At 45.6% G+C, this 20,698-nt stretch overlaps 1 protein-coding gene across 14 annotated transcripts in view; it reads left to right on the forward strand.

Moving 5' to 3' along the window:
• Positions 1 to 20,698, forward strand: part of chl1b (cell adhesion molecule L1-like b) — a 1,240,677-nt gene that overhangs the window by 1,044,441 nt on the left and 175,538 nt on the right. For all 14 annotated transcript variants that reach the window (XM_086001404.1, XM_086001409.1, XM_086001398.1 and 11 more), the window contains 2 exons: positions 1,896 to 2,100; positions 4,995 to 5,117. In XM_086001404.1, the coding sequence (XP_085857530.1) occupies positions 1,896 to 2,100; positions 4,995 to 5,117 (328 nt within the window). The remainder of the gene's footprint in view (positions 1 to 1,895; positions 2,101 to 4,994; positions 5,118 to 20,698) is intronic.

The raw sequence follows: 20,698 nt of genomic DNA on the forward strand, positions 1-20,698 counted from the left end.
GCATTTGACCGAGTGTGGCATCAAGGAGCCCTAGTAAAACTGAAGCCAATGGGAATCAGGGGGAAAACTCTCCGCTGGCTGAAGTCATACCTAGCACAAAGGAAGGTGGTTGTTGGAGGTCAATCATCTCTGCCCCAGGACATCGCTGCAGGCATTCCTCAGGGCAGTATCCTAGACCCAACCATCTTCAGCTGCTTCATCAATGACATTCCCTCCATCATAAGGTCAGAAGTGGGGATGTTCGCTGATGATTGCACAGTGTTCAGTTCCATTCGCAACTCCTCAGAAAATGAAGCAGTCCATGCTCGCATGCAGCAAGACCTGGACGACATTCAGCCTTGCGCTGATAAGTGGCAAGTAACATTCGCGCCACAGAAGTGCCAGGCAATGACCATCTTCAGCAAGCGAGGGTCTAACCACCTCATCTTGATGTTCAACGGCATTACTGTCGTTGAATCTCTCACCATCAACATCCTGGGGATATAGTTTTTTAAAGTCATTTTCAGTTATTTCAAATCAGATTACACACAGGTGGTGGACTAAAAGTAAAAATGGTTATTTTTTGTGATAAACCCATTTTCAGCTGTTTTAATAAAACTGCACCAGGTTACCACTCTTAAATATATCAAGGAAATATTTTGTAATGCAAATTTTTTTTAAAAATTATTCTAAAACATTGCTCAATTGCGCTCGTTCATAGCCGATTTTACATTGGATGATATGCAAATGAGTTTGAGCGGAACCTTAAGCAAAAAAGACACTTCTGAAAACTAACGCAATTTGCACCCGGATCACCGATTGCGCCCAAAGTGGAAACTCTTGGCCTAGATGTCGATTGTTACGTAACATCTATGATGGTCACTTCCTTATTTGTTATTGGTTTTCTTTTCTTGGCAATCATCAGACATAATGGCCCGAAATTTGCTGTAGTAATAACGCTGAGACTGTCAGCACTTGCTGTTATTACTGGGTAAAACCGACAGCAACTTCTGGTGTCCGCACATCTGTAGTTAAACACAGAAATCCAGAAGTTGCTGTCAGTGATACCCTGCTCCTTCACAGGCTGTGCTGTTGCAGTCTTCGTCAATGGAATCTGCATAGTAATCACCGTTGAGGCGTGAACTTAAACTAATAACCCACTTTTATCACACTAAAGGCCAATGAAAATTCTAAGTCTTGTTCATTCAGGAGTAACTGAGTTTTTAATGATGTCGTAAGTCATAAATACTGCTGAACAACCTCTCCGGCCCTGAAAAATTAATTTTACATGTGTGGAGTCTCATTGCCTCAGAAGAAAATTAAAATGTTGCAGACTTTTTTTTAAATAAAGACTTTTTAAAAGTTTATGTTTTTCTATTTAAGTTTCTCCCTTAATCCCCTGTGTATGTCCCAATCTTTATTTCGCTTTCTGTACAATGATTTAAATGTAGTTTATATTTCCTGCTTTTCCATCTGTGAGGATTCTTCATTCTGATCGGTAGATCAGCCTCCCTGTTGCCTGCCCTGTAGCTGGGCACCACAGATCCCCTGTAGAAGATGTTGAATTCAAATTGACTTTGGAAAAGAGGAAGTCTACTCTAGAGCCCACTAAAACTTCGTGGGCAGCTTTTTTCAAGGTGAACAGTGATCACCATTCTTTCACAGCTGACCGCAAAATCCGTGCCATTACCATGAACAATGACGAGGAAACAAAATTTATATATATATATTGTATTATAATAGATAGGCAATGTGAACAACAGATGTGTCCAAACAACGTACTTTGTTGTAATCTATTCTAGCCACTTCACTTTCTATGTGTAATATATTGTTAACTGTTCATTTATTGTGTCATGTGTGCTTGTTTTCTAAGACAGTTAATTTACAGGTAACAAATTTGCTTTTTTCTGTAACAGATTGTCTACTGGAAAATAAAAAGTTTGTTGGAGAGGAGAAAACGACATGTTGAAAAACACGTCCTTACTTTCAGTGGACACCGTGGTCATGGAATGGTGCCAGGTCTAGAACCCTACAGTGAATATGGTCTGATCGTGATGGTTTTTAATAGAAAGGGTGATGGGCCACAAAGTGGATCCATCCATTTTAAGACTCCAGAAGGAGGTAAAGCATAAGCCTCCTGCAATATCAATTACAGACAGTTAAGCAAACTTGAATATAATTGTAATTTCTTTAAGTTGCTGCATATCAAAGGATCATATGTGGATGCAATTAAATCTCTTTATGACTGTAGGTAAACAATAGTTTACAGAATAATGCACAACTTCTGAGCCCCTCGTTACATATATTTTTCTTTCATAACAGATTACTTCAAATTATATATATCACATGAAAATGATACTTGATCAGATTTAGGACATCACTGATTAATGCAGTTACCTTGCGGGCGCTTGTTGAACATTCTCCATGCAATTGTGCCATAAAGCAGGAAATAAAATAATGATTTTGGAAAATCCATCAGTGCTACTCTGGAAAAATTAGATAATGAAGTTCAAAAAGGGGATAATGATGCTTTATATATTATATGCATCCTGACACTAAGAACTATTCCAGTTGATTCTGTGCCCTTGCTACTCTCAGTGCTTCTTCCAAGTGGTGTTCAACATGGAGGAGTACTGATTCATCAGCTGAGGGAGGACGGTAGGTGATAATCAGCAGGAGGTTTTCTTGCCCATGCTTGACCTGAAGCCATGAGACTTCATGGGATCCGGATTCAATGTTGAGGACTCCCAGGGCCACTCCTTCCCGATTGTATACCACTGTACCGCCGCCTCTGGTAGGTCTGTCCTGCCGGTGGGACAGGACATTCCCAGGGATGGTGATGGAGGAGTTTAGGACATTGGCTGAAAGGTATGATTCTGTGAGTATGACTATGTCAGGCTGTTGCTTGTTTAGTCTGTGGGACAGCTCTCCCAATATTGGCTAAAGTCCCCAGATGTTGGTGAGGAGGAAGAATTTGCAGGGTCGACTGGGCTGGGTGTGCCGTTGTCACTAATGGCACCAAAGGGATCAATAAAACCCTTTCCAAGGGTTCTCTCTTGTCAATCCCCAAGCCTGTCAAAGCCAGTAGAAGTGCCCTGTTTCACCTGGGGACCCCAAGCCTTTATGGCAGCAGCCTGAGCATTCAAGAACAAGGTAGAAAATTGCCTTGGAGCCTCTGCCACAGTGGAGGGGAAGGGGGCTGTTGTAGATGCCATTGGAGTCATTCCATGGTGGTTGCAGCGTTGCAAAACTGCTGCAGCAGCACCAAATTTCCTGGCCACCAATGCATAAGCTTCCAATTAGAGGCATTTTCAATGCTGGCACTTCACCTGCTTTACGTTGCTAAAGCTGACTCCAAAATACACGTGGGCAATTTACTAAAGGTCAGGCACATGCTCTTCCCCCACTGTCTAACTTCCCATCGAGGGTACGTCTGATCGGAAAATCAAAACGTTTGACAACTAGCAAATTCTCTCAAAACAGGAACAGTTTTCCAACCAGAATCACTCCAAGAAGTAAAGCGTACATTAGGAAGTGACGACATGAGGAAAAAAACACTATGCTGTCTTTCATTATGGCAAAAAATGTTTAATTTGAGGAACTTTTACTACAGAGCTTAGGTTTGTCACTAAATGCTCCATAATTTAGCACTAAAAGCTTTGTATATATGTTCTATCTTCTGAATACTTCAAAACATAAAGAAAACAATCCAGTTTGATTATAGTTGCTCCACTCCAGCCGTGAAAGCTGTGCTTTTCAGATCACCTCTCCCTTTTCAACGATGGTCTTAAACCCCAATATCAACTTTGCACTTTGTGCTCATCTGTTGATCCCTAAAATTAATGAATTAATGGCCCAGAAATTCGGGTCCCAACGCGAGAGTACGCACGGGGTACTCATGCGTGGACCCGATGGAAGTGCCGGTTTCTTGTATGCACTGCGAATGCACGGGAAACCGGCACCTCCGTTCCTCTGAACAAAGGGGTTCAGAGGTCGAACGCGTGCGTGCGGGACTCTGCGCGTGCGCTTTGAACTTACGTTTTTTTTTACAGGTTTTTCCGTGAGGGTAAGTCTTTAGATTTTAGAAATGTAAAAACCAGGCGTAAGGCCTGCATTTTAAAAGGTAAGTGGTCAATTAATTAAAATTGAAACATTTTTTCCACAGGTTTATTATTTTTAAATACTTTAAAGCAAGGTAAGTTTATTTTTAGCCCCGTTTTTTAATAAAATTATTTTTTTCAAAAATTTAAATTATTGTTTAAAATAGTTATTTCATGTAATTTATAGTTTATTTAAAAAGTGTGATTTAAAAAAAATTATTTGAAGGTTTACTGTTATTTTGGGGCCTGTATATTCATAAGTTTAGACAGGTCTTCCTGTCAATCTTATGAATGGGCTTTTCCCTCCTCTGATTGGCTGCCCATGGCTCACGTGATCCCAGGGGACGCATCACACTAACTATGCCCCTGGGACACGCAAGCACAGCGCACCGGGAATTGGAGCAGGCCCCGGAGCGGAATTCCACGGGAGCCCAGAGCTCAACTGCCAGCGCGCAAGGTAAGTGCAGGTCGGGGGCTTGCACCCGCAGGAAGCCCCCGACCCAAATTTCTGGGCCAATATCTGATCAATATGACTGGTGTGGAGGACATTAGTTCATTAAAAATATATTGGCCCAGAAATTGCTGGAAAAGTAATGGTGAATTATTGGTGCGTGGCATTATTAGTATTATGGAGTTGTGAAAGTGTGCCTTTTTTACCAAAACAAATCATTTTCTACTGTTCAAAAAAGGTAATACTTGGAATTTTATGTATTAGCACAAATAAACTAATCAAATTGAATTTAATATCTGGAAAAATTATGTTATTTTTGGCAAGATTGCATTTTGTAAGATTTTGATCAGTCATGAAAATATTAGTGGGATTAAGGTTTGCAATGTGTTCCCATTCTTAATGTAAAATATAAAAACTTAAAAACCATAATTTAAAAATGTATTTCACATTCTGTTTTTTCTCAGTCCCTGAGCAACCTGCTTTTCTGAGAATTGCAAACTTTGCCAAAACCTCTGTGACTCTGATGTGGGGACCTCCAGCAAAACCGAATGGCATTCTCACCGGTTATTTGCTTAAGTATCAATTGAGTAAGTAGAAAATGCATTTTAATAAGCTTGATTGCTAATCAACACCATGTAATTTCTTTACTTTTTGTATTGTACTGTTATCATTAGATTTCAGGGTGAACATATGCTTGGAATTTTGGTTAGGATTAACTTTCAGACTATAAAGAAAGAACTTGCATTTATATGGCGCACTTCCTAACCTCAGGACATCCCAAAGCACTTTACAGCCAATGAAATACTTTAGATGCGTAGTCACTGTTGTAATGTAGGAAACACAGCAGCCAATTTAAACACAGCAAGGTCCCACAAAAGATAATTTACTTTTTAGTGATGTTGGTTGAGGGATAACTATTGGCCAGGACATTGGAAACATTTTGAAATAATGCCATGGGATCTTTTATGTCCACCTGAGAGGGCTGATGGGACCTCAGTTTAATGTCCCATCCAAAAGACAGCACCTCAGACATTCCAGCACTCCCTCAGTACTGCACTGGAGTGTCAGCCTGGATTATGTGCATAAGTGTCTGGAGTGTGCCTCGAACCCATAACCTTCTGACTCAGAGACGAGAGTGCTACTGATTGAGTCACAGCTGACCCCACTGGGGTATTATTTTTTTGACTGGGAGGGTATTATTATTGAGCTAGTCAATTTATCTTTGACCTTATCATCTCAGAATTCAGGCAATCTCTATATATAAATTTGTTCATTGTATAAAAATATTGATAAAATAGGTAATTATACAAAATATTAGACAGGCTATAAATAGCTCTGCTCTGTGCACTCTCTATAGCTCCCTTGACCAACTTGGTTGCTTCTTAGAATAGCTCTCCCAGCTTCAAAGAAATGCAGAAAATCTGCAGCTGTTTTGAAAAAAATGCTGCTGTAAGACTTTGTCCTGGGAAAGATTTTCTCCATAACTTTGTGGGTGGTTTGAGGCAGCAGCAGAACAAACATAGCTTAGAAAGGAAGAACCAGAGAGAAGACAAGTTTAAAGGAAAGCAGAGCTGTCAAACTGTTGGGATAACATCAAGAGGCAGATTTTACAGGTACACAACGAGAATGGGAACAGGGAAGTTTGGTTGATATTCTGGGAGAACAAAATCTATTCATCTGAAGGCCTTTCTTCACCCAAACCTACCTTGTGAAGAATAAAGCCCAGACAAGCAAGAAGTAGAAAAGCATGGCTAAGTAACAGTTTAAGGCCTAGAAATTCAGTTGCTTGCGCCAGCCGTTAGCGCCTTAAGAGAAATGAATTTCGGGCGCTATGCGTGTAGCGTCCGGGCGCAGCGCGATCTGCGCCTCGCCCCAAATTAAGTAGACATTTAGCGCCGGCGCAAAGTTTAGCGCGCGCTCACCTGCGCGCGCAGAAAATGACGTCATATCCTCGTGCAACGCCCTTTGCGCGCCCCGATCCAGAACTTCAGTGGGACCGCCCCATTGTGCGGCCAGCGGCCCACACGCTTGTTTAGTGGAACGCAACAGAGCCGACGCGGGCCCCGGGGAGCGTAAATTAAAGGGCACTTACCCTGCACTGTAAAGGGCAGGCATTTTGCAGCAAACACTCTTGTGCAACGGATTTCTGGAGAGAGACCAAGGAAGACAGCTTTCTGGTTTGGGCCAACACTAGCTCAGGTATTTTTGGCTTCAGGCCAGAGCGTTGCAAGTGGCCTCTTGGATATTTGACTGTTTGGCAGCATATTATGGGGGCTGCATGGGGTGCCAACGCTGAGTTTCAGCGTCATGTCCGTAGGGCTCGCAGACGCGGTGTGAGAGGGGCAGCCCTGGCTAGACGCAGAGGGGGCAACAGGCGTCGGCAACATAGGCCTTACCCAGTCAGGGCATACCGCCAGCAGCGCTCCTACCTCAACATGAGTGGCGCGCGATGTGTAAAAAGGCTGAGATTCCGAAAGGAGGTGGTTGGAGAGATCTGCCATCTGCTTCGCAGAGATCTGCGTCCAAAGCTCAGGAGCAGGACATCTCTGTCGGTGGAGGCGAAGGTGACGGTGGCCTTGAACTTCTGTGCCACCGGCTCCTTCCAATCCGCTGCTGGGGACATTGCTAACATATCCCAGTTCGCCGTGCATTGCTGCATCCGCCAGGTGACCGATGCCCTTTTCAGAAGGAGACGCCAATTCATCTCCTTCCCCATGGCCCTGGAGAGGCAGCATCAGCGTGCACTGGGATTTGCAAGATTCGCGGCCTTCCCCTTGGTGCAGGGCGCCATTGACTGTACGCATGTGGCTTTGCGGGCACCTGTGGAGCATGCTGAGGATTACCGCAACCGGAAGGGCTACCATTCCCTCAATGTGCAGCTGGTGTGTGACCACAAGCAGTGCATCCTAGCTGTCAATGCCCGCTTTCCAGGCAGCAGCCACGATGCCTTTATCCTGCGGCAGACAACTGTGCGTGACATGTTCGAGGCACAGCCTCCCCCAAGAGGATGGCTTCTCGGGGACAAAGACTATCCTTTGTGTACCTGGCTCATGACCCCGCTCCGCGCGCCCAGGACCCCTGCTGAAGAGGCATACAACGAGAGTCATCAAGCGAGCAGGAACATAATCGAGCAAACAATTGGCGTCCTCAAGCAGCGGTTCCGCTGCCTGGATCGTTCCGGCGGATCGCTGCAGTATTCCCCGGACCGAGTGTCCCAATTCGTCGTTGTTTGCTGCATGCTGCACAACCTGGCTCTCTGCAGGACTCAGGTACTGCCACCTCACGTTGGACCACCACCTCAGGAGGAGGAGCAGGAGGAGCATGAGGAGGAGGAGCAGGAGGAGGAGGAGTACCATCCCAGGAGGGAGCGAGAAGGTCCAAGGGCCGTCCGTCGGCGGCTTATTGAACGTCACTTCTAAGCCCCCTGTCAGGGAATGCCTTGTGGCCATGATGGAACATGAACGCAGCCGCTCCGCAAGCCCTCAGCCGGCGAAGGCAACAAACACTTACAGCAACAAACATGGACACTCTCTGAATAAAGAGAAATCTTTATTTTAGACCAATGAAACCCCTTCCTACATGAAACCCAGAAACATTCAACGGCCCCAAAAAACAGTACATCAAATGACTCACTCCCACAACCTGGGGAGGAATAACTGAACATTTGTTCAAAAATGGCCTTCATCCTCGGCCTTAACCCAAAAAACATCCCCAGAAACAAAACAACCATCCCCAAAAGAAACATAGGCATCGCCATATAAAATAACACTTGGCCACACCGTCTACTTATTGGGCCGCGAGGGCGAGACCTTGTCGAGCCTTTTGGGGCCCCTGCCCGGCCTGCTGCTCCTCCGCAAGCTCTGCCCAGTGGCTGCTGCGCGGCTGGGGAAAGGCTCCTGAGGGTCAGATGTCCTTCCGGCAGATGCCCTTGGGGGGCGGCCTAGACGGGGTTTGCCCCTCGAGGGGCCGGCTGGTGATTGGCGCAGCTGTGCCTGGCCAACATCATTCGCAGCCGCTTGCCGTTGAGGCGCCACTGGGGGAGTGGCGGTGACGGCTGGAGGAGTGTGTGCAATCTGGCGGATGGTCGGCCCTGGCTGGTGATGTGGCACTCTGGCACTCGCCCGGGCCCGCACTGCAGCATGCGCACCAATCTGCCGAAGGGCAGCCCGCTGTGCTGCTGCAGCGCGGCGGGTGTCCAGGCGATGCCTGGCTGACGCAGCGCGTGTGGCAGCAATCAGTGCCCCTGTTGCCCTGGTCTGCGACCGCAACAGAGCAGCCACTGTCTGGACGGCATCACTGATCAGCCGGCCACTCGCGGCATGTGAGGCCCTGAACTCGCGCACACTACTAGCCAGGGACTCGATGGCCTCAGGCATCCGTGCCACTACCCCCATCAGCTCGGTGTGCCGGCGATCCGAATCCTGGGCCATTTGATCGAGGTGGCGCGCCTCCTCTGAGTTGAACATGGCCGGACTGGAGTCCGGACTCTCCCGCTGGGGAGCAGGGGGCAGAGCTGGCCGACCCTTGCCACGTTGCCGGCGGCGAATGGGCCCAGCAACTGCACTCCCCTCCGATCCTTCCCCCCTCTGGGGGGAAGGCCGCGGACCAACCACAGCCCTCCTGGGTTGCTGGACGCCACTGGTCCCAGCAGCTCCACTCCCCTCCGACACTTCCTCCAGGCTCTCCTCCAGGGAAGACGTGTCCACTACTTCGGCATCTGCAGCCGCACCTGACTGCTGCCCTGATGGTCCGCCTTCCTGTTCCTCCTCCTCCTCCTCCTCAGAGGGGCTGTCACTGGCAGCTTCAGGGAGCTCCTCGTCACCAGCTGAAAGCAGGAAGGCACAAGAGTAGCTTTAGAGTGAGGAGAGGGCGTCAGCGAGGGAGGCATGACTGGTGGCATTCAGCGCATTGGTCGGACAATGGCAAAGGAGGTAGATCGGATGCGCAAGTGCGACGAGAGAGGTCCAAAAGGTGATGTCCATACCATTGTGGCCCAGAAGAGGGTCGGCATCTCCACAGGCGACGGGCCCAATCACCCGGGGTCCCATGAGGCGACTCACGCGCTCCTCCAGGGGAGTGAGCTCCTGGATCTGGGGGCGGCCTCCCCCGGTCTGCTCCTGGTGCCTTCGGTTGTTGGCAAGTTTTGCTTGCAAGAGAAAGGACGGCCTGTAAGTACGGTGTGTAGCCCTGATGTGGTGTGCGCTGCCTCCCATGGTGGAATAGCTTGGCCAGTGTGTAGCCCTGATGTGGTGTGCGCTGCCTCCCATGGTGGAATAGCTTGGCCAGTGTGTAGCCCTGATGTGGTGTGCGCTGCCTCCCATGGTGGAATAGCTTGGCCAGTGTGTCGCCCTGATGTGGTGTGCACTGCCTCCCATGGTGTAAAGTGCAGAATGTGCAATTGATGTTCATGACTGCCCCATAGCTGCTGGCTGAGGGCTGGCCATTAGGGCTTTCAGGTCCCTTTGCCCATCATGTCAGGTGTACATGCAAGGATGAGGAGGAGACTGGAAAGGGTACTCACCCTGACAATCCTGGTCAGGTCATTAAACTTCTTCCGGCATTGGACATTGTCCCTGGGGGCATCGCCGGTCGCCGACACCCAGCGGGCGACCTCCCTCCAGGCTTTCCTATAGACGCTGGTGGGAGGCTTCCTGCCAGTGTCCGGGAACAAGATGTGCTGTCTCTTCTCCAAGGCCCTCACCATCACCTTCAAGTCATGGGCTGAGAAGCGCAGGGCACGCTCACGGGCCTTCTGTACCGTTGCCATGGCTCCTTCTGATCACCAGCAGTGTTCAGGCCTAGCTGGAAGGCTGCAGTGTGCAGGCCGTTGCAGCAGAGCAAGTCGACCCTTCCCCCTTTAAGAGCTGGCCGGCGCCACAGTGTCTGCTGTCAATCAAGAAATGACCGCACCTGCGCTGCGCCCGGCCTCAGCGCTATCCCTCAGCACCGCCGGCTTAGCGCCTAAAGATAGGCGTGCATCGCCAGTTTTAGCGCTCAAGCAACCTCTTAGGGCGAAGCTACTGAATATCGGCGAAGTGCCATCGACTTTGCGCTGGGCGCAAACTTTAGCGCCCGCCCGACTTTACCGCCCCAAAAGTGGCTATACTGAATTTCTAGGCCTAAGACTATTCAAATATAAATTCTAGGTTTCTCCAGCTGAAAGGGGAATTCTGTTTTTAGATTCTCAGTGCAACGATTTCTGTAAACTTTTTGAGTCATTTATAGGGCAAGGTCTACAGAAAAATGGTGGCCATGAGGTTTATTGTGTTGTAAGAGGTTTATGCATGAAAGAGACTGCTTTAATGATGGAACAATAGATATTAAACAGATGCAATAATTGCTGATCAAGAACCTAAAGGAAGAGGTTATGCACTTAGAGTGGGGTGTGGAAGAGCTCACATGTGTTGCTAACTGCAAGGGAATTATCAAAGGCAAGTATTAAAACTTAAAGGCGGTTCATTGGGATTTCTTTATGCATCTCTCCACTCCACCTGACGAAGGAGCAGCGCTCCGAAAGCTTGTGATTTCAAATAAAACTGTTGGACTATAACCTGGTGTTGTGTGACTTCTTACATTTGTCCACCCCAGTCCAACACCGGCATCTCCACACCATTGGGATGGGAAAAGGGACAGAGATCTGTATAACCAAATACAGGGTTACCAAGATAAGAAATCAATTCCTGAGGGGAAACAAATAAAATAGGATTATCAAGCTAGAAATGGGTAACAACACTGGTAAGAAGGCCAGAGAAACTGCCCAGGAAGTTCCATTAATGAATAGGTACTATATATGTCATCTGACAAAATTTCACACTGGCACCAGAGTTTTGGGATCTGCTGATAAAGTCAAAGTGAACCGGGCCATTATCCCTCAGTCTTGCATTACGATCTTTCCTGCTCCCCAGTTTCTTTCCGAATTTAGCTGCTAATGGACAGCACTGCAGCACCACCCCCGCTAATGGTCAGGATCATGGCAACTTCAGTCGCCATATAGGCAGAAACTCTTGGGTAAATAGGAGTTTCAGGCTATAGTATACAGCAGCAGAATCACTGCCAGTAGCGGTATAGAAGAGAGAGGGTCCCGGTCTGGTGTATTAGCAACGAAGCTCAGGTAGAAATGGGAAAGGGAGGCAATGGATGGTATTGGGGGGGAAATAGATGGTGATGAAGTGGAAAGCAGCGGGATGAAGTTGCGATAATGGATAACAATGAAGGGGACAAATAATGTCAATAAAATGGATAGGGCAATGGATGGCAAGAAAATGGGTTAATGAATGGCAATTAAAGAGAAAATGGATGATATGGAAGAAGTAATAAATGGTAATTAAGGGGAATGAAAATGGGTGGCATTGAAGGGGGTGTGTAAGGAGAAACGAAGGGGAGAGGGAAGGGGCTTTGTGTCCATTGAGGAAGGGGAATGCTAACACTAACTGATGGGAAGTGGGGAGAGTGCCAACAGTAATGATGAGGGGTAAGAGTGTCAGTATGAACTGTGGGGGGTGGGTTTGTAGGGGGCTAAGAGTACCAGCTTTTACTGGAGAGGAAAGGAGTACCAACTAAATCAGAGGGTGTGGGGAAGAAGAGTGCTTGATTGCAGGGGGAGGGGGGACGCGGGGAAGGGCAGCAGGGGAATGGAAAGCTGAGTACCAGCTTGAACTGGGATGGAGAGAGGAGAAGACTGCCAGGTTGAAAACTGGAAAGGTCTCACTAGACTGGATACAGAATAAGGTGGTGCCCATTGTAAAAAAGACAGGCTCAAGAAACTATAAACCCATTAATCTTGCAACAGCATGTGATAAAATAATTTATTTCATTTTCAGAAGTGAACTTGGGGAAATAATTAATAATATAGTAAGTAGCAGACAACACAGAATCAGAAGTGGAAGATCTGCCTGATCAACCTCTTTGAGAAAGTCATGTCCCAAGTAGACTCTGAAGAGCCACACAACACAATGGGGGAAAAATTCAGTAGCTTAGCACCACCCATTAGCAGGGCACTGAAGCAGTAGCGCTGGGGCGAGGTGAATCCAGCGTTACATGGCAAATCCACAATCCCCCCACCGCCCCACCCTGTTGCGCCGCCGGTACGAGGTACCACTGGGGACTTCAACGCCAGGCAAATCATGACATCAGCGAATATGCAACACTCACTGGGCACCCGATCTGGAAAATTCAATGTCGCCGTTAACCTTAGCGCCTCGGCCAGACAGCGACAGGGCGAGCTGGCGTGCAGCTGCAGAAAGCTGGCTCCAGCGATGTTATTTAAAGGTATCAGCATTCATCACTCGCAGCTGGCAGGGCAGGTTAGTTTCAGTGGTTTCTTGTCAGTTTCACCCAGTGGAACAATTTGTATGAGTAATTTCAAGCTTCTTTTATATCAGTAGTATTCTGGCAAGTGCAAAGTGGCTACATTTATTGCTCAAAAGATTCAAACTGTTACACTTGGCAACATTAATGTGGGCTGTACTGGCATGCCACCTCGCCCTCCAGGATCTGCGGCAGAGGGAGCATAGGCAGCGAGAAATATGGGAACATGTGCACAGAGGGTTGAGGCAGGATCAGGGCTCTCACCAGGAGGCCTTATCCTCCGAGGGTATTCTGACAGCAGTTCTCCTACCTTCAATTAAGCGAGGAGCAGTGTATTAGATGGTTCTGCATCACGAGGGTGGTGGTCACAGAACTCTGCCACCTCCTCTAAACAGACCTCCAGCCTCACACCAGGATGACTTAAACCCCAGGGGGGAAAAATTCGGTTGCTTTGCGCCTCGATAGCGCCCTAAGAGGGCACAAAGCAACTAGCACCCGGGCGCGGCACTGCCAACGCCTCCCGTGAAATTCAGCAGGAGGTTAGCGGCGCCGGTAACCATTAGCGCCCCGCGGCGCTGTGGCCCCGGTGATGACATCATCGCTGTGCGCAGTGCCCCACTTGCAGCCCGGCCACGATCTTCGGTAGCGCCCCCTGAGTTACCGCTGGACACTATGTCTGACGGGGTCAGGGGGGCCTACCTGCGGCCGGGGCAAGGTGCCGGGCGGCCATTTTTGTTGCTGGCCGCCTGCCAGCACCTACCTCTGCTGCCGTTCCCGGCATCCTGACCCGCTAAAGGTAGCGCCCCGGCGAAGTTAGCACCCCAAAGGGGGCGCAACTCAATTTTTCCCCCCAGATCCGTTTTGCTCACCACATGCCCATCAGACCATTCCTGTGTCATGCCATATCACAGTGTCCTCCTGGGTGCAAAGGTGAAATGAGAGTGACCACAAAATATTGCAAACTCCATTAATAAATTTGTGCATAAACATATCGTATTCATTCTAATAACTAATGACCCTTGTGCCTGCCGTAGTTGAATAGCTGTCATTGTGTGCAAGGCGTGAGATGTGGGTGTGAGTGTTGGTCGGTAGAGATTGTTGGTGGGTGAGTGCTGGGGGTGTGGTGCTTTGGGTAGTGTGTGAAGCTTGTGGTATAGATGGTGGTTTGTAGCATTTGTTGAAGCATTCAATCACCCTGACCACCCGACTGAGGTGGATCTGCCATGAGCACACCTGCTTCAGTCCTCCGGCTCCTTCTCCTTGTTGTGCTCTCCTTGCTGAGGCAGCTGCACAGCCAGCAATGCTGAGAATGAGGTGCTGCAGTATCAATGAACCTCCACTCTAAGTACTGGGAAAAGCCTGTGGCAATGATGAGTTGTGATTAGACTGCACCCAATATTGGTCCAATGTAATGCCACTGAGCTAGGTCTTGAAGACTTGATTTAGCGCTCCAATCATTTCTTTGAACAATGAGAATGAGTTTTGCGTGTAGTCTAAAGCATTAGCGCCTGGCGCTAATTCTCAAACTTTACTAAAGATACTGCCCATTCCTGGGCTGAAATGAATTTCTAGCCCATGTACCTTGACTTCCAAACAACCTTTGAAGCTCCACTCATAAGGCCGCTACTTAAGCTTGAAACAGTGGATATTGAAGATAAAACTTAGAAATGTATAAGACATTGGCTGAAGGATAGGAAGCAAAGGAATTTTGTTAGGACACTGATGCTGGGTTGAAGGTCAGTGCAGAATGGATCCCCTGCTGTTTCCAATTTCCATTCATTTGGATTCAGAAACTGGTCAAATTGAAATGATACCAAATTAGATTAGGAGGGGAGAAGTAAGTAGCTGAATCTGAGGATGCAGTCAGGAACGTATAGAACGAGTTAGATAAAATATGTAAGTGGGCAAATAGTAACAGGTGAAATTTAATGAGAACAAGAATGAAGTATTGCATAGAGGGAGAAAAAGAATTAGTGACATAATTACTACATGAATGTTGTACAAATAGCTGAGCATCAAGTCAGAAGAGAATGATATGTGCCAGTAGACACAGCATTTTGAATTACTGGAACAGTACTTAAAATTAAACCATGACAGAAGAGCAAGGGAATATGGGTTCAAACTAACAGCAGGCAAATTTAGGATTTATATCAAGAAGTTATCTTTGTACAAAGAGTGTTCAACATGTGGCATGGACTTTGAGTCAGGAAGTGAAGGAAAAACCCAGGAACAATTTGAGACACAGCTGAAAGCTGAGCTAGCTGGGACTGCAGGTACTTCCTGGATGGATAGCTGGGACTGCAGGTACTTCCTGGATGGATAGCTGGGACTGCAGGTACTTTCTGGATGGATAGCTGGGACTGCAGGTACTTCCTGGATGGATAGCTGGGACTGCAGGTACTTTCTGGATGGATGAGCTTGGATGGGTTAAGTCACCATCCTCATCTGTATCTATTTTGTGATCTTCTGATGACCTAAAGTTGAGAGAAGAACTGGTTATTTGTGTTTTTTACTTAGACAGTTTAATAATTTCTCACAGCTACCACTTTTCAATTGAAAAGCGCAGGACCTGTAAGTTTAAACTCTGTATAAACTTTTTGAATCAATCAGTTCATAGTAATTGAATGCTCTGGTTTTAATGCGACTTGTGTCAGTTTTCTAGCTCAGGGCAGTATTTACTACAAATAAAAGAACATTTGCAAGTACAGAGACTGAGCTGTTAAATTATGATTTTCCTGTTTGGAATTTATGCATGTAAAGCTTTACTTTCAAACTTGCAATCATTATGTCCTAAGCAATGAAGGCTATCTATTGGCATTTTTCTAGAAGGGTCTAAATTAAGGAACAATTCAAAGCAGAAAGTAATGGCCCAGAAATTCGGGTCGGGGGCTTCCCGCGGGTGCAAGCCCCCAACCTGCACTTACCTTGCGCGCCGGCCGTTGAGCTGTAGGGCCCCGTGGAATTCCGCTCCGGGGCCTGGCCCAGCTGCCGGCGTGCAGTGCTTGCGTATCCCAGGGGCATAGTTAGTGCGATGCGTCCCCTGGGATCACGTGAGCCATGGGCAGCCAATCGGAGGAGGGAAAAGCCCATTCATAAGATTGACAGGAAGACCTGTCAAAACTTAGGAATACTATGGCCCCAAAATAGCAGTAAACCTTCAAATAATTTTTTTTTTAAATCACACTTTTTAAATAAACTATAAATTACATTAAATAACTATTTAAAACAATAATTTACATTTCTAAAAAAGTAATTTTATATTCTAACGGGGCTAAAAATAAACTTACCTTGCTTTAAAGTATTTAAAAATAATAAATCTGTGGAAAAAATGTTTTAATTTTAATTAATTGGCCTGCTTTTTACATTTCTAAATACTGCAGGCTTACGATCCCGGGAAAACCTGCAAAAAAAAACGAAGTTCAAAGCGCACGCGCAGCCTCTCCTGCGCGCGCTTTCGACCTCTGAACCTCTTCGTTCAGAGGATCGGAAGTGCCGGTTTCCCGCGCATGCACAGTGCATGCAGGAAACCGGCAATTCCATTCGGCCTACGGGTGAGTACCCCGTGCGTACCCACCTGTGGAGACCCGAATTTATGGGCTAATATATCTTGTTATTTTTAATGGGTTTTATTGTAAAAAGCTGTTGCAAATCAACACAGGGAAATAGTTTAAATTATAATCAATTCCATTTATAAGACCTCATATCTGTTCTTTTATGTATTCTACTGTCATCCCCCTCAGGCTTTAAATACCAATTGGTACCACATAGCTGTTACAGCATTTGCTCTTGTCTGTCAGTTAGAATCAAGATAGATGCTGTTTAAGTTATAACAAATGTAACTTAGCTCAGAAATTTAACGAAGAAAGCAATAATTCAAAAATAATTCTTATAATGTGATCTAAACTAAATCCACTTGATATGTGCAAAAAGAATTCCTGTGAATAGCTGAATATAGCACCGTTTCCCAAACAACTAATCAGAAAAATTCAAATGCCATAATGAACAAGCAGTATTCAAAGATTGTATACCCATATGTTTATGACCATAGGTGCGCACAGTATACCCTTCATGTAGAGACAAGCAACCAGCAGCAGTGACGGGAAAAACACAAAGATAGAAATCCCACCTCCTGGGGTGGGCAGAATTCTGGTGGAGCTGTGGCGGGGAATGGGTGTTGCAATTTCGGACAGAACCCTGCTCCATCAGGCGTCTACCACAATCTGGGGAGGCTAATTAGTTCTTAAGCCCACTGCAACTACAACCACAGCCATTTCTGGGGGCATCCCTATGTGGTCGGAAGCTCATCTAGGGGTCAAATACGACACCAAGGTTGCGAACAGTGTGTTTCAGCCTCAGACAGAGGTTCGGGAGAGGGATGGAGTCAATGGCTAGGGAACGGAGTTTGTGGTGGGGACCGAAAACAATGGCTTCGGTCTTCCCAATATTTAGTTGGAGAAAATTTCTGCTCATCCAGAACTGGATGTTGGACAAGCAGTCTGACAATTGAGAGACCATGGAGGGGTCGAGAGAAGTAGTGGTGAGGTAGAGCTGGATGTCGTCAGTGCACATGTGGAAACTGATGCTGTGTTTTCAGATGATGTTGCCAAGGGGCAGCATATAGATGAGAAATAGGAGGGGGCCAAGGATAGATCCTTGGGGGATACCAGAAGTAATGATGCGGGAGTGGGAAGAGAAGCCTTTGCAGGTGATTCTCTGACTACGGTTAGATAGATAAAAATGGAACCAGGCAAGTGCAGTCCCACCCAGCTGGACGATGGTGGAGAGGCGTTGGAGGAGGATGGAGTGGTCAACCTTGTCAAAGGCTGCCGACAAGTCAAGAAGGACAAGGAGGGATAGTTTATCTTTGTCACAATCACAAAGGATGTCATTTGTGACTTTGATGAGAGCCGTTTCGGTACTGTGGCGGGGCGGAAACCTGATTGGAGGGATTCAAACATGGAGTTGCGGGAAAGATTGGCACGGATTTGGGAGGCGACATGTTCAAGGACTTTGGAGAGGAAAGGGAGGTTGGAGATGGGGTGGTAGTTTGCAAGGACGGAGGGGTCAAGGTTTTTTTTGAGGAGAGTGGTGATGACGGAATAACATCTGTCTGAGGCTGAACCAGACCGTTTGCAACCTTGGTGTTGTATTTGACCCTGAGATGCGCTTCCAACCACATATCAGTGCCATCACCAAGCCCGCCTACTTCCACCTCCGTAATATTGCCCAACACCTCCCCTGCCTTAGCTCATCTGCTGCTGAAACCCTTATCCATGCATTTGTTTACCTCTGGACTTGACTATTCCAATGCTCTCCTGGCCAGCTTCCCATCTTCTATCCTCTATAAACTTGCGCTCATCCAAAACTCTGTTACCCGTATCCTACTTGCACCAATTCCTAATCACCCACCACCCCTGTGCTCGTTTTAAAATCCCTCCATGGCCTCACCCCTCCCTATCTCTGTAAACTCCTCCAGCCCTGCAATGTTCCTCCAACTCTGGCCACTTGTGCATCCCCTATTTTAATTGCTCACCATTGACGGCCTTGCTTTTAGCTGCCTAAGCCCTAAACTCTGGAATTCCCTCCTTAAACTTCTCTGCCTCTCTATCTCTCCCTCCTCCTTTAAGATGCTCCTTAAAACCTACCCCTTTGTCCAAGCATTTGGGCATCTGTCCTAATTCTCCTTATGTGGCTCGGTGTCAAATTTGGTTGATAACGCTCCTCTGAAACACCTTAGAGCATTTTACTACATTAAAGACACAATATAAATGCAAGTTATTGTTGTGTTTGAAGGAAAGTCATATACCTAGTGACTAAATGTAACACTCGGTACTATGATTGTGAACTCTGTGTGATCTTTTGCAGTCTTAAATGCTTTTGGGACTGTAATACTAGCATAGTAGAAACATGTTGTCCAACCATAAGTTACTAATTATGGATCTTGTTTTTGAATGTATGAATTCTATGGATTTAGATCAGATTTAGGGAATCCCATAATGCTACCATACAGTTTAATAGTATTTCAGTAACTTGAAATGGAGCACATTCTCCAGCAAACAATGCTGACTTGTTACCAATTTATTCAGATAATTTTTTTAAATTAAACATTGTATGTGTATATATAAAGTAGATTGTCACGGTAACATCAATTATTCAGTTTCCTGATATAGTGATTAGTTGTTTTGGAAAATGGTACTATATTCAGCTATTCACAAAATTCTTAATATGCATAACAAGTGGATTTGATTTTAGATCACATAAGGATGTTTGCTAAAATAAAGCAGAATAGCTGCAGGGCTAAAACAAATTGCAAGCAAATAGTCTAATTCTCCAGCTGTCACTTTAATACCAAACATTATGCTCAAATAACGTTATTAAACAAGACAGGAACTTGGGCCGATTTATATCACACATATGAAAAGCTGTCAGTCTGTATTTCTCAGTTAATTTTATTTTGTACAGCTTGGAAAATCGGCTCAGGCTTTGTGGCATATTTCTAACAGATGCTTGTCAGCAGAACATTGCAGCAGTTGTATTGAAGACCATGAACGGCTGAACACATGAGAAAGGGAATGGAGGGAGCTAAGTTAGGTGAAAGAATGAGCATGTGCATGGTTTATGCCTGCTGATAAAGTTTTAGATTGCATTTTGCAGTACTATAGCTCCAAGGCACTGTTAGGATTTAAGTTCAACAAGATTTGATATTGGAGGGTGCTGTATGTGTAAAAGCCAGTTCTGTAAGTCCTTGCATTCCAACAATTTTGTGAGTCATTTTTTCCAAAGATATGTAAATTACATTGCCTCCCTTTTTAGAGATTTCCTGTTTTTCTTAAAAAAAAAGAAAATGATAAAAGTTTGCTGGCTGAATTTTAGATCACTGAGATCTTTTAATTATACTTGACAACCATATTTTTCTTTTGCTCCAATTTGTTTGATCAGTGTTTACTTTGATTGATGTTTGCGCAGCGGTTGTAATGGCAGCATAGACTATCTTTAATAGCTGTCATTACATGTGCATGGAGTCATCTATCAGCACTGTGAGAAGTTTCATTTACTTCGTTCACAGAGGTGCTTAAACAACATTATACGTGTGGCAGATAATTTCACTTGCAAGTTTTCTGTCTATTAAATTCTCTTTCCTCTGATGTGGCTTATTGATGTACATTGATGGTGGCAGTTGCACTCGGAGAGATGGAATTATCCAAATTAACAGGAACCTTATCTAAGTGTAAACACCAATGTAAAATCTTGTTGCATGACCATCAGTGTTTTGTGACTATGCTGCTGTTTTTCTTTTTGAGTATTTATGAATATTTGAGAAGTAATGATATTGACATTTCATTGTCCTTTCTGTAATGTTATTATAAAAGGTTATTTACTGTAGAAAAGTAATATCAATTGTTTGTAAAGGATCATTACCAAAAGTAGAACATAAAAGCTACTTAGACATCAGAATAGTAATGCATTAATAGCTGAATTACTATCACATTTCCAAAGTAGCTGAATGTCTGCAAAGTGCTTTTCAGTTTACATTTGCATCAACCATATCCACGTGCCACTTAGTTGCATATATCCTTGGGTTCAAGTTCTTATATTTCTTCTTGTGAGATCTCTGATACAATGTCCCCACCAGAAACATTGGTGTGTTATCTGAATACATTAGTATCCTTTTACATAAGCCAACTATAATTAGCTCTTTGGATTCCGAATGGCACAAAGTTTTCTTTTGCTGCATAATATATTGGCCTCTGAGTATGTTTGAAAAGGTTTAATGCATTTGTACTTCTGGATAGAGCTTTTTGTTTAAACTAATGCTAACTGTTTCCTGGAAGTGCATTAAAACAAAACCAGGAACATTAAG

Source organism: Somniosus microcephalus, chromosome 11 (genome assembly GCF_052327205.1).
Source record: "Somniosus microcephalus isolate GS21.2 chromosome 11, FLI_Smic_1.0, whole genome shotgun sequence".
Taxonomy (NCBI): domain Eukaryota; kingdom Metazoa; phylum Chordata; class Chondrichthyes; order Squaliformes; family Somniosidae; genus Somniosus; species Somniosus microcephalus.